General features: G+C 39.9%; 1 protein-coding gene across 1 annotated transcript in view; it reads left to right on the top strand.

The window, feature by feature from the left end:
* Positions 1-13,834, top strand: part of LOC149549878 (protein BREAST CANCER SUSCEPTIBILITY 2 homolog B-like) — a 154,687-nt gene that overhangs the window by 24,238 nt on the left and 116,615 nt on the right. The window contains exons 4-6 of the mRNA XM_089793096.1: positions 101-159; positions 287-405; positions 515-675. Of these exons, the coding sequence (XP_089649222.1) occupies positions 101-159; positions 287-405; positions 515-675 (339 nt within the window). The remainder of the gene's footprint in view (positions 1-100; positions 160-286; positions 406-514; positions 676-13,834) is intronic.

Consider the following 13,834-nt stretch of genomic DNA (forward strand, 5'->3'; position numbering starts at 1 on the left):
ATGCATCCTTTACATCTTAGTGTTTTTGAGTTAATGTAATTTATATTTTGAATATACGAGCTTTCTTATATCCAAGGCCCTAACTTCCTTTTCACGTCAGGTTCTTGACTCCTTTTGACAAAATGCCCAAACCTCTTGGTACAGAACCCAGCTTATCTGGTAAAGCCTTTTCTCACAAGTTAATAACTTTACCTTTTACATTTTATAATTTCAACACCATATGTATTTTATTTTCCATTCATTTAACAAGACTGATACATGTGGAAATCTCAATTTTGATATATAGTACAATCCTTCTCTGAGGGAACACCATGTGAAGTAAAGTTTCACTTTCGTTACCCACCATCCCAAAAGAGAAAGACAATACAAGAGTACTTTGGTGGTCCTCCACATCATCAACAAGCGGTATAGGAAATAAAAGCATGTCTTTGGCATCTTTGATATGCTGTCTTAAAGTTAGTTGTTTTTTGTTGTTTTGACAAAGTTAAAGTTTTAATTGATTTTCTGTTTGCAGTTGTGGCATTTGTCCGCTGAGATTCAGTCTATGACTGCGGATTCTGCTCAACATTACAGTTTCCATGCAAACTGTGGTTCAGGTTATGACAACTTCACAGCCAGGAACTTTTGGAAAATGCTGCTTGAATCAGGTGCTGATCCACGGAATGCTACCATTGAGTAAGTGTGCTTTGTTATATACCATATGTGTTGTCATTACTGATCAGAAATCATGCATTGTTATAGCTCCTGCGGTACCTGTGTCTTGACATCAATATGGACAAGCCTATGTTAAATGGTGTTTGACAGCAGTATGTTCAACTTATGTTGACTTCCTCTGAGCCAAGGAAATGTATGATGTATAAATTGGTCAAAACCCACATCACCAGTGGAAAATGCAATAATAATATTTCAAGAAAACTTTAAAAAGTAACACTCTGAACTGAGCTGTAACAAGGATGGAGATTATGGGAATACTGACCTAGATATGCAGAACTGTCAGGCTAACGACATGAGATAGCTAACTATAATATCAAATGCTACATCTTTTGCATATATAAAATATTTCTGGTGAACAGAATACGTAAAGCTGAATTATAGTACAATTTAGTTTTTAGATAATGAACTACTGGAGTTATATGCTATTGATGGCATATCTCTTGTGATTGTTCAGGGAAAACAGGAACTTATGATGTTTGCGACAAACCTAAAAGATTTACATGATATGATTTTTGTTTAATAATTTTAGTTTGTAAATTTGTAATAGGTGATTGTAGTTTGGAATAATTGCATAAGTTAAAACCTATGGTACTAGGTTCTTTGTATTTGATACATGCGTGGGTCTGTAACTGATCCTGGTACGATGCAGGTTTGTCCCTGGGTATGCACAAGGTGCTGTCTGTTTTCCTATATAAGTTATGCCTGTGTTACATGGGCATGTACTCCCAATTCTCAAACCTCTGTCATTGTCTCTTGAGGTGTTTCAAGGACGGGGAGATTAGGGGACATCCACTGGCTGTCCCTCACAAAGAAAATGGGGAAACATCCCTGAATGTCTCCCAAAATTCAAGGACGAGGAAATGTGTAGGGGATGCTTGGCCATCCTTGAGGCAACGTGGGAATTCTCAGATGTCCTTCAACTGTCACGAGGATGGCTAGGCCTCCCTGGAATTGAACTTTTATAATGTTTGAAAAATAAGTCGTTCATAACATTAAAAAAATGACAAACATATCATGATAGCATTATTGAATAAAAAATAAACTGTTAGATGTATCGTGACAACATTATAACAGCCAAAATAAATATATCATGACAACAATAGAACAAGTACATTAATCATGACAACAACGACAACAACAACAACTATGGCATAACAACAATAACTATATCATGATTCAGATTTGTAGTTAATGATATGAGTCATGGATGGATGTTGGTCATCAATATATCAAGTAGAAGGGGCTTTATCAACAAGATTTTTGACCTTAGTGAGTCGCAGCTCTTGCAAGTTGGCTGTTTGTTTAGTTGTGTTTGCTTGGTTCTGCATTTTTCTGTCGCATGTTCATCATGTCAAGTTTTTTTCTCTCTCTCCCGTGACCTTCCATTTCCTCTAGTTGCCCATGTTTGCTTTTGTGTTCAGTTTCATGTTTTTTCTCAATTGCATTCTCTTGTTGTTGGTTCTCACTTTCTAGTTGTGGATTTTTCTAGGGCTTTCAATTTTCTGGCCCCATTTTTGTGTCTTATAATTTGTATTGTTCTCTTGTTGGTGTGCAACTAGGTTTTTTTTTTTTTTTGGTGGGTTTTTGTCTATGTTCAAACTCTTTTATTGATTGGTCATTAAATTTTTATTTCTTACTCACTCGATGGCTTGACGTGTGTAAAGACAATTGATATTCTGTAATGAAAATAGAGTTACATTATAAAGGCAATTACATTCACATTTTTGTAAATGAAAAAAATGTAAACTAGTACTGAAAATAGAAACTAACTAAATTCTCCTGTATTCTGCTTCCTGTCCATGTGTCTGCACCTATCCCCAACTGAAGACATGCCTAGAAGTAGACTCTCTATCATCAATAGAGCCTAGCAAATGTGAGTTGTGAAACCAATAAGCCTAGGATCTTTGCTTCAGTTTTACAAAATGCCAAAGTCAAGAGTGCCCGTTGAATATTTCAGCACATGCTTTTCTGCAACCTAATGTTTAGCTTTTGGGGCTGTCATGAAGTGAGAGATGTAGCTTACAACACAACCGAGATCAGGTCTAGTGGCAGTGAGATGAATGAGGCTTTCAATTAGTTGCCTGAACGTTGATTCATTCACCACAATGAGTTCAATTTGGCTGATAGTTCAGCCCTTTCTCCATAGATGTAGATGTAGGTTTGCAATCATGCATTCAAAACTTATCCAACAAACTTTTGGCATACTTTGACTAAGAAATAAAAATGTGGCCATGTGTCTGCCAAACCTCTACACTGAGACAATAATGTGGAAGTCCCAAGTCTGTCATATTAATTGACTAGCTCAAATTTTGTTTGATTAGCTCGATCGAATGTGTTGCAATAATAGTGACGATTAGGACCATATATGACAAGAAGAGGAATATCATCACCAATGTTATTAACATACAAAATGGAAATGAAAGGACTCCTTTAAAATCTTTGATCAACTAAGTACTTTTCAATTTTATGTACCAAGCTCGGGGAGCTTGTTTGAGGCTATAGAGTGCTTCCATCAAGTGCTCAGTCCCGTATGATATCATGCTAAGTGAAACAAGAGCTGCCCCTGTTGAGGCTTTTGCTATGATTTGTCTCCTATGTTATCTTAAAAGAATCCAACAAATGGAAAATTGTAGATGGCCTATTTGACGATCTTTAATGATGTTTTATACACAAGGAAGAAGACGTGGATGCAACAAAACATCAAGTGGATGAGTAGATGGAACATTCATTTCAACATGTGTCCCACTAATAGCAAAGAAATTGAGGCCTTCATTTTGGATAAATTATATAAGAGGAATTGGGGTAAAGGCATAGGCAGTAAGAAAAAATACTATTTTAGTGAGTTTAATCCCACAACAAACTTCAAAAGCCTTACAATGGGGCTAACATTGCTTGGAAAGCTAAACTTCTTATTGCTCCGTTGAGGACTAACTCGCATCAGCTCTGCAGTGAGACCAAGTGTTGGAAAAGGCCTAAAGAGGCACGGGATAAACGGGTTTGTACCTTTTGCAATTCTGGAAATGTGGAAACTGAGCACCATTTCGTTGTTGATTGTGCTTCTTTTAAGGACAACAGGGTCAAATTCAGGGATTTTCTAACAAATTGTTCTTGGCATAACTTATTCAGCGAGGAGAGCATTGAGAAACTTGGGGTCCTTAGCGTCATTTTGTATAGGAAAAGACTTGATCTGCTGACAACAACAGGCTGTCCCATTGACTATGTTTAGTCTTGCAGACGTTAAGCTTTTCTTCTTCTTCTTGGTGTAAGTTATTGAGAATCTTAAAACTTGGAGGTTGTATCATATAGACTTCTTCCTGCAACTCACCATTGAGGAATGCACTCTTGACATCCATTTGATGGACTTTCCATCCAAACTGGATTGAAATAACAAGGATAAGCTGAATGGTGTTCATTTTGGCTATGAGAGAAAATGTCTCCTCATAGTTGACACCCTCTTTCTGTGAGAACCCTTTGGCTACTAGCTGAGCCTTGTTCTTATCAAGAGATCCATTAACCTTACACTTGACTTCATACACCCATTTGCACCCAATGGGTTTCTTCTTAGGTGGAAGATGGTACAATACCCAAGTGTTGTTCTTCAGAAGACGATACTGTCTAGCCTCTATGGCATGTTCTCACTTAGATAGTCCTTTAAACTCAAGATATGTTTGAGGCTCATAAATATTGTGAATGCTGGACATAAGAGCAAACTTAACTTTGTTTTGCTGCTTGCTCTTACATCAATGACAACCATATCAACTCCTCAATTACTCTAACAACTCATTTTACTCAATTTTGCAACATTGCCGAGACTAGTAAGTTTAGGCCAACATTCTTACAGCCCTCTATCTCTATGGAGTCAATGAGAATCCTGGAAATGAACTATGCATCTTTCACTTCCCCTTCACAGTCAACCACCCTCAAAAACATTACCCCTTTGGTGGACACCACAATAACATTGACCAATGGATGATTTTTGCAATCTTTCCATTCATTAGAAACAATAGATACACTTGTTTGAACCCAACTCTGATTGGTTTTAGCTGGGCCTCTACATATTTTCTCTTATTTGTAGTAAGGCGATACACCTTTTCAAATCCAGGACTTGTGTAACCAGGAGGTGCATTATTTATTGCTGACACCATTTCCCTCCATAATGGTGATCTCAGCAAGTCGAATGGAAAACCATTCACAAAGAGGCAACATGCAAATCTTTCCTCAGCAATATCTCTTGCTGCTTTTTTAAATGCCCTCTTTAATGGACCTCTCTTGCGGGTGGAGACTTATGGTTCTTCATCTTCATTTTCAGCAGAGGGCATGGGCGAGAAGGGATGTTTGGAGGCCATAATTGGTTGAGAGGGTGGTGTCATTGTTTTTTCCCCTGAACTCTACCACTTTTTTTTTTCCTTTTGGCAACCAATCTGTTTCTCGTTATAAGTGCTGCTATATGTGAGGTCCCATATAAGCTTGGAAATGGTGGAAAGGGTGCTGCGTTGGGTATGCAGTGAATTGTGTGTGCTCTACATACAAGGAAAAGGGAAAAATCAGGTCTGAACTGAGTTTTGGGCAGCAGAAAGTGGTATGGCAGTCATTATTCTTGAGCATTGTATGCTATTTCATTGTATCCATTGATGATTAATGACAAAACATATCAGACTTGGAATATGAGTTTACAATTTCCATTTACAATTTAATGGTTGCAAAATATTGTTTGTTTTAATTTATATTGCTACTATATGTTCAGTGTATTGGTTGGTTTGAAATGTCATGTTTATTTGCCAGAACAAGCAACAAAAAAACAAACAAACTGGTAGTACAAGGGCAACCATTACAGGAGTGTATAATTTGACTGTCTCTTCCTTCCAAGGGATTGCCCATTCTCTCTGTTCTTAAAATCAGAGATGTTCTTGTTAATGTAAGAGTGCTAAAGTTTGGAATGATTCTTGGGACAGGCTTCTGTTGTTAGAAAATAAGGTTTATATTCAATAATATAATTAGTTTGTAGTTAAGTTGGTTGGGTAGCTCGCTCCTATAAGTTAATACACAGAAACAATAAGGCTTTATAAATCATTTGGCAAACAATGTACAATCATCATTGTATGCAATGTCAATTTCAGTTGATTGCTTTTCCCCAATGTTTTGATCTTTAAACTACAATGCTCACCATTCTGACATTTTGAAAATGGGCCATGGAGAAGACATAATTTGTAGTTGATTACTTGCTGATCAGAAGAAAGTTTGTTTTGTTGGAGAGATATATGGCATTTTGATTTTTTTCAAAGAATAATTGCATCAATAATGTAGACAGTGAGAAAAAAATCAATGGTTTGTATATGTTGTGTGAACAACTGTGGAGAAACTATGCATTGCACATTGCACTAAAGGTTTATCTTTTATGAAGGCTTAGGAATTAGTGGGTTTGCAACAAGATGAAAACATGAAAGCTCAACAATCTCCAAACACATGAAACACCAAATGTACGCAGAAAATCTTGTGAAGGCAAAAATCAAATAGAAGATTACTCTGAAATATATAACTAGTTGTTAGGGTGACACGGGTTTGAGTTGACTTTTACAAAGAAAGGCTTATGGCCTAAAGAATTAAGGCTCACCTACAGAGGGATCACTGCCCAAACAAAGGATAAAAGAGAATAGGCAAACCATTGATGTGCAAAAGCAACTCAATCGATTGATTAGAAGATAGCTTTGGCTTGCCGCTTTTGGTATCTATCACATGAATATTTTACATTGCCCTTAAACATTCTTTATAACATTTCAAACATGCATGGAGACAAAATTTCATACATCCTCTTCGCATAGGTACCCACTTGCGCAAAACCCATACAAGTATACATGAACACCAGGCATCCTGTACATACTACAATGCTTGGACCTTTATTTTTAGCGATCTTTATTCATGAAGTGTACCACTGTCGGCCATGCTAGTAATCGAATACAATTTGAATTAGGTTGCCACTAAAAATTCTTGTTGTAATGTTCCCTTCTCCATGCTAGGCCTTCTGGCACCTTGTTGGTCTATCTTTCCATTTGGATAGGCTAACAACATTTATCTTAAGGATGCCAACAAGTCATAGGATTTTGTTTGGTTTAGTTGGGGAGATATTTAAGCTGTGGAGCTTCCTATAGTTAAGTCACTTATTTTATAAAGTTGATTTATAAAGTTACTTTATGACTTGAAGTCATTTTATAACAAAAGTAACTTAAGTGACTAAAAATAAGGTGCTTGCTCAGGATGCGGGTGATGAGAATGAACTTAAGGAGATGGATCTGGATAGGAACAAACAGGGGGAGCACGAGGACTACTTTGAGCATAACAAGGATGAGGATGACCAGGGGTTTCTCATTGATAACCCGGGGACAATGATGAAGGATATTGGTATCCTAAAACAATAAATGCAGTATATATGAAGGGACTTTGATCAGCTCAATAAGACGGCAAGCGGGGAGAGAACACTGGGTCAACACATTTATAGACTATCGGAGGTTATTGGCAATGCAAAAGAGATAAAGAATTTGATGAAGCGTGTGCCAACACTTGAAACCAAGAACATGAATTTAGATTAGTTAGGCAAAGTTCTTCAAAAAAGGATGGATGGTCTGGATACTAGAGTGAGTAACATGGAGAAAACAGTCAAGAAACTGGCAGATCAAAACTGCATTATTTTGAAGATTGTGGCGGACAACTTTAACACCCTGTTGAACAAGTTGGAGCAGAGTAAAGGCCAAGACTACCATGCTGTGAATGAGGACCAGGGCCCGAGCAAGTGCACAACGACTAATTCCAAGAAGAATGAAGGAGCGGAAGCAAAAAAGTTGGATGACATGAAAGCTTCTGCTGAAAATATTAACATCCTGGCAGACCAAGTAGTGGACCTTTTGAAGACTTTGTAGCTGTTTGGGGGCTGTTTTTTTGCTTTCCTTTTTTTTTTCATTTCATGCATAGTTGTTTTTTGGACTATCTGGCTCGTGCGATTTTAGTGGGATTCAGCCCTCACCCTATTCCGTTGTTGCATGTAATACTTCGCTCAGATCTAGCAAATCGGAGCATTATCTTCTGGCAATTTTTATTCGCATTTAAATCTCTATTATTGTGTGGTTTTCATCAGGATCTATTGTGTTTATGTATGAACAAGGGTGTATTCTATTTTGGTCCCCGATACCTATTCATGTAGCGTCCTGTCATTTTCCGTATTGCTCATACCTTGATTGTACGACCCTCATCCCTCCGTCATCCATATCATTTAACTTTGCATTATACGACTTATGCCCTTTTTGCCACTATACGGCCTTTTTTCTCACCCCTTACCTTCTTACTCCCTCCCTTTTCACCCACCATACGACCACCTTATCTTGTCCCACCGTATGACCATCCCTTCCATCGTACGACCCTCTCTTGACATTGTACGACCAAGTATTCCTCCCGTACAGTCACTTCTCCATTGGGTGACATAGACTAGATTGCCATATGGCCTTCTTGGCATCAGTACAACCTCTTTTGCATCCCATACGGCCTCTTGTGGCCGTCCGTACGAACTTTCCTAAGCAGATTTGTCTTTATATCGTTCATCATCCGTACTCTTCCACACAAGTAAACCATTTCATCCATTCATCTGATCATAAAAGAGGACTGGAACATTACAGTTGTATTAGAGCGTGTCAATCCTGCCAACCTGTGGACAGTGAATGAGAGTTTATAGCCGGAAGGGAAGGACACATTCCGTTGATCGAATTGCTGCTGAACAGGAACCAACCGCTGCCGAACTAGTGGCACTACTGAGGGAACTTGCCAGGAATCAGGCACAAATCACTGATACACAACGACTCATGGAAGAAACTCTCAAGAAGTTGGTGGAAAACAAAATATCCAGGGACCAAAATGGTCATAGCGCGGACTCGGTGTCGGGTAAATCAAACCCTCATCCAGCACGCTCTCGACCTTCCATGCTGACTTTTTCATCACGGACGGAGGCACAACACAGAGGAAAACAACCAACCTTCGAAGAGATGCAAGAACAACTGAGAGAAGACTGGAAGAATGCAAACCTTGAAAGAGATATATCCTACAAAGTTTACACGGATCTAAAAATGAGATATTCGGGAGGTGGAAATATAGGATACTTTAACGATGATCTTAGAAGAAAGTTGAATAAGGTAAATCTGTTTCCATTTGACGGATTCGGTTCTATATCTGCGCAAGCATGGGTAATGAAAGCCAATACCTACTTCTAGTTGAATCCTATGCCAGAGGAAGAAGCAATCAAATTTGCCGCGCTGCACTTGGAGGGAGTTGCGCATGAATGGTGGCACCACGACACCATCACATTATGGCATGATCAAATAAATACTTATGTAGAATTCATGGAGAAATTGATAGAACGATTTGATGGTAAAGATCCAGAGCTCAATTTCAAAGATTTGGCACAACTGAGACAAACTGGATTGGTCAATCAGTTCATTGTGGAATTTCAAAAACTCTCTGTTTTGGTCATGGACATTTACGAAAGGAGATGGGTAGTGCTCTTCATGGACGAACTGACAGAACCTCTGAATGGTTGGGTAAAGGGGTTCAATCTTGTCACCATGTCGGAAGCAATCAATAAAGCACGAAGTATGGCATTGTCTTCGACATCATCCTCTCGAAGTTACTCACATTCTAAATTGTTGACGTTTTCGAGGGACAAACCTCCGCCCAAGAAGCCGACGTTGAATGAAGCTACTAGACAGGAACTCCGAAGGAATAAATTGTGTTTCAATTGCAAGGGACCTTGGGAGCCTAGCCACCGATGCCTCAGGAAGGGGAAGATCCATTACATTGAGGTCGTGTCCGATGATGAGGACGAATAGGAAGAAATGTCGGCCAAAGATAACCAACCCCACAATGACACCAACATCAGTTTAAAACGTACGGAGAGAATTGCCGCTTTGGTACAACGTAGAGGAACCATTGCCTTGCCCGACAGCCCGAGGTGCATAGTTTTTTGTGTACGGGGTACCCTTCAAGGACAAAGGGTTACGGTGATGTTGGATAGCGGAGCTACTTTAAATTTCATAAACTCATCCTTGGTAAAATGAAGAAGTCTACCTACGAAGGCGCATGCAAGCTTTCAAGTCAAGGTCGTTGGAGGGACTTTCCTGCCTTGCACGCACTTTGTTCCTCAGTTGAGTATCACAATGGTGAATTACACGGTGACTGAGGACTTCTTCATAGTGGACTTGGCTGACATGGAAGTTATTCTTGGCATATAGTGGATGGAGACCTTTGATGAATACACTTAGAGTTTCAAACGGATGGACTTCATTTTTGTTGTTAACGGAAAGAAGGTTGTCCTCCGAGGAATGGCAAATGAAGGTTCGAAGGAAGTGTTTGCACATCGGATGGAGGCAATTTTTCAGCACGATGACGTTGCATGCGCTGTGCATTGTTTTATCTCGGCAAAACCTATAAAGGGGTGTCGAACACCTCCACAGGATGATGAACTTTAGGATGTTTTAAGTAGACATGATAAAGTTTTCATGGATATTCCTCTTGGCATACCACCTCATTGGGGGTTTGAACACTATCGAGTTGGAATCAAGAGCAAAGCCAATCATAACCACATCGTACCGCCACCCCACGAAATTCAAAGATGAGATCAAAAGGACGATTCAAGAATTGCTAGAGAGAGGATGGATCCGTCCCAGTTCTAGCCCATTCGCATCATCTGTGGTATTGGTCAAAAAGAAGGATTGGATGATGTGCATGTGTGTGGACTATCACGTGTTGAACAAAAAACAATAAAGAATAGATATCCCATTCCAAGGATAGATGAGTTGCTGGATGAATTGCATGGTGCGGTCTATTTTTCAAAAATAGATCTTTATTCCAGATACCATCAGATCCGCATAAGGGAAGAAGATGTGGAGAAGGCGGCTTTCCGTTGTCACTATGGACATTATGAGTTTTTGGTCATGCCGTTCGGATTTACCAATGCACTTGCTACATTTCAATCATGCATGAACGGCATCTTTAACAAGCAATTGCATAAGTATTTATTGGTATTCTTTGATGATCTTATTTATAGCAGGACATGGGAGGAGCATCTGAATGAAGTTCTAAGTATCATGAAAGAACACTCCTTGTTCGTCAAGTAGTCCAAATGTGAATTTGGTATGACAAAAATATTGTACTTGGGGCATGTTGTCAGTAAATACGGAGTTCAAGTGCATCAGGAGAAGATTCAGGCTATCCTCAACTGGCCTCCCCCAAAATCACTCATGGATTTGCGAGGATTTTTCGGACTGTGCAGTTACTACAGGAGGTTTGTTAAAGGATTCTCTCAGCTCAGTGCACCCTTAATGGATCTAACAAAGAAGGGGTCTTTCCAGTGGAATGAGAAGGCACAACTCACCTTTGATAGGCTGAAGGAGGCCATGAGCACTTGTCCTGTACTTGCACTACTTGATTTCACTCTACCGTTCATTTTGGAGTGCGACGCGTCTGGGGAAGGCATTGGAGCGGTACTAATGCAAGATAAACACCCCATCGCTTATGAGAGCAAGAAGCTTATGCCAACAGAACGCCTATATTCCATCCACGACAAAGAAATGTTGGCCATCGTTCATGCATTAACCAAGTTTTGACAATATCTGGTGGGTGCAAAGTTTGTTGTCCATACGGATCACAACTGTCTGAGATATTTTCTTGAGCAACGGGACTTGAACGAATGACAACAAAAATGGGTAAGCAAGGTTCAAGCTTTTGATTTTGACATTGAATATGTGAAAGGGAAAAACAATGTGGTTGTGGATGCCTTGTCCCAAAAACCCACCATCTGCTCATTAGACTAGATTTCCCCTGAATGGAAGACATATTTGTTAGTGGAATATTCCAAAAATACATTTGCCTGTGAAATAATGGATGGTCACACCCACGATGATTGGTACAGAGTGGTGGATGACATCATCTACTATAAAAATTGGATATATTTGGTGCCAAAATCCAAACTAAAGCAAAAAATCTTGAAGGAAGTACATGACTCACCCCTAGCTGGACACTGGGTTTCCTCAAAACTTACAAAAGTTTTCGAGAGAGGTTTTTATGGAAAGTACTTAAAGGGGATGTGTTGCAGTATGTAAGAGAGTGTATAGTCTGCTAGTAGAACAAGTCTGAACATACTCTACCTGTGGGCTGCTACAACCTTTGCCAATTCCCAAATGTAAGTGGGAAAGTATATCGATGGATTTCATAATAGGGTTTCCCAAGGTGAACGAAAAGGATTGTATTTTCGTGGTGGTTGACAGATTGACAAAGTATGCACATTTTTTCGCCATCCCCTTCGACCTACAGGCCGCACAAGTTGCTGATCTGTTCTTTAGAGAAGTCTTTCGTTTGCACGGGTTACGTCGAAACATCGTAAGTGATTGGGATGGACGATTCATTAATATCTTTTGGACATAACTGTTTCGGATGGCAGAGACAAAACTATGACCAAGTACAAGTTACCACTCGCAAAGAGATGAACAAACAAAGATTGTGAACAAATGGCTTGAAGGCTACCTTCAGAACTACGTTTCGGCACAACAGCGAGCGTGGGTAAAATGGATCCATTTGGGAGAATATTGCTACAATGCCACGTACCACATGTCCATCGAAATGGCACCCTTCAAAGCTCTGTACGAGTACGAACTCTTTTCCTTCATTGAGACAGTGCTAGGCGACAGTCGCGCACTAAGGGCGAGGGACTGGCTTCAAGAGGGACAAGACATTCTGAGATGCTTGAAGAAAAATCAACAGAGGGCACAAAATCAATAGAAGATGTACGCCGACAGACAGAAAATAGAGAGAAGTTTCGAACTGGGGTATTTGGTCTACCTCCGGCTCCAGCCATATCGACAATACTCACTAAGGGAAAAGGGAAAGGAGAAATTGAAACCTCGATTCTATGGCCCTTATCGTGTAACTCGCCGCATTGGTGAAGTTGCTTATGAGCTGGAACTTCCAGAGGTAGCTGTATTTATAATGTCTTCCATGTCTCTTGTCTGAAGAAAGTCGTAGGGCAAAACGTCACAGTTGTTACTGACCTTCTGCCACTCAATGAAGAAGGAAAGCTCATTTTGGAACCAGTCGAGATCCTTGAAGTACGTGAGAGGGCCCTGCAAAACCGCATTGTGAAGGAATACTTGGTACACTGGCGACACTTGCCGTTGGACGATGTGACGTGGGAGGGCGAGCACATTCTCCAACACCCGGCGTTGCATTTGCTTGAAGAAAAGCAAAATTTGGGACAGGACTGTAATGTTCCTATTATAAAATAAATAATAAATCAAACTTTTGTAACGGGCCAATTTATTTAATATATCTCGGACCCATTTTTACTTTTGTTTCCGTAGTCTGTGTCGCCGTCGGCTATCTTTTTACACCCTTGGAAAGTTTCCCAATGGGTATTTAAGCACGGTTTGTAGGGTGTAGTAGTTATGCTTTTTGGATTAATTTCTTTGTACTGCGAATTCCTGTTGGAGTTCAAGATTGTTTGCCATTTCGGAAGTGAAAGATCTTCCCTATTTGGCTTGTGCAGTTTTGGTGGGATTCAGCTCTCACCCTATTCCGTTGTTGCATGTAATACTTCGCTCAGATCTGGCAAATCGGAGCATTATCTTTTGGCAATTATTATTCACATTCAAATCTCTATTATTGTGTGGTTTTCATTAGGATCTATTGTGTTTGTGTATGAACAAGGGTGTATTCCATTTTGGTCCCCGATACCTATCCGTGTGGCTTCTTGTCATTTTCCATACTGCTCATACGTTGACTGTATGACCCTTATCGCTTTGCCATCCATATCATTTAATTTTGCATTGTATGGCTTATGTCCTTTTTGCCACTGTACGACCTTTTTCCTCACCCCTTACCTTCTTTACTCCCTCCCCTTTCACCCATCGTACGACTTGCTGTACGGCCACCTTGGTCTGTCCCACTATACGACACTCTCTTGACACTGTACGACCAAGTATTCCTCCCATACGATCACTTCTCCATTGGGTGGCATAGACTAGATTGTCGTACGGCCTTCCTGGCATTAGTACAACCTCTTTTGCATCCAGTACGGCCTCCTGTGGCTGTC

The sequence above is a fragment of the Cupressus sempervirens genome, chromosome 7 (assembly GCF_028749045.1).
Source record: "Cupressus sempervirens isolate cs-2001-9-10 chromosome 7, ASM2874904v1, whole genome shotgun sequence".
NCBI lineage: Eukaryota > Viridiplantae > Streptophyta > Pinopsida > Cupressales > Cupressaceae > Cupressus > Cupressus sempervirens.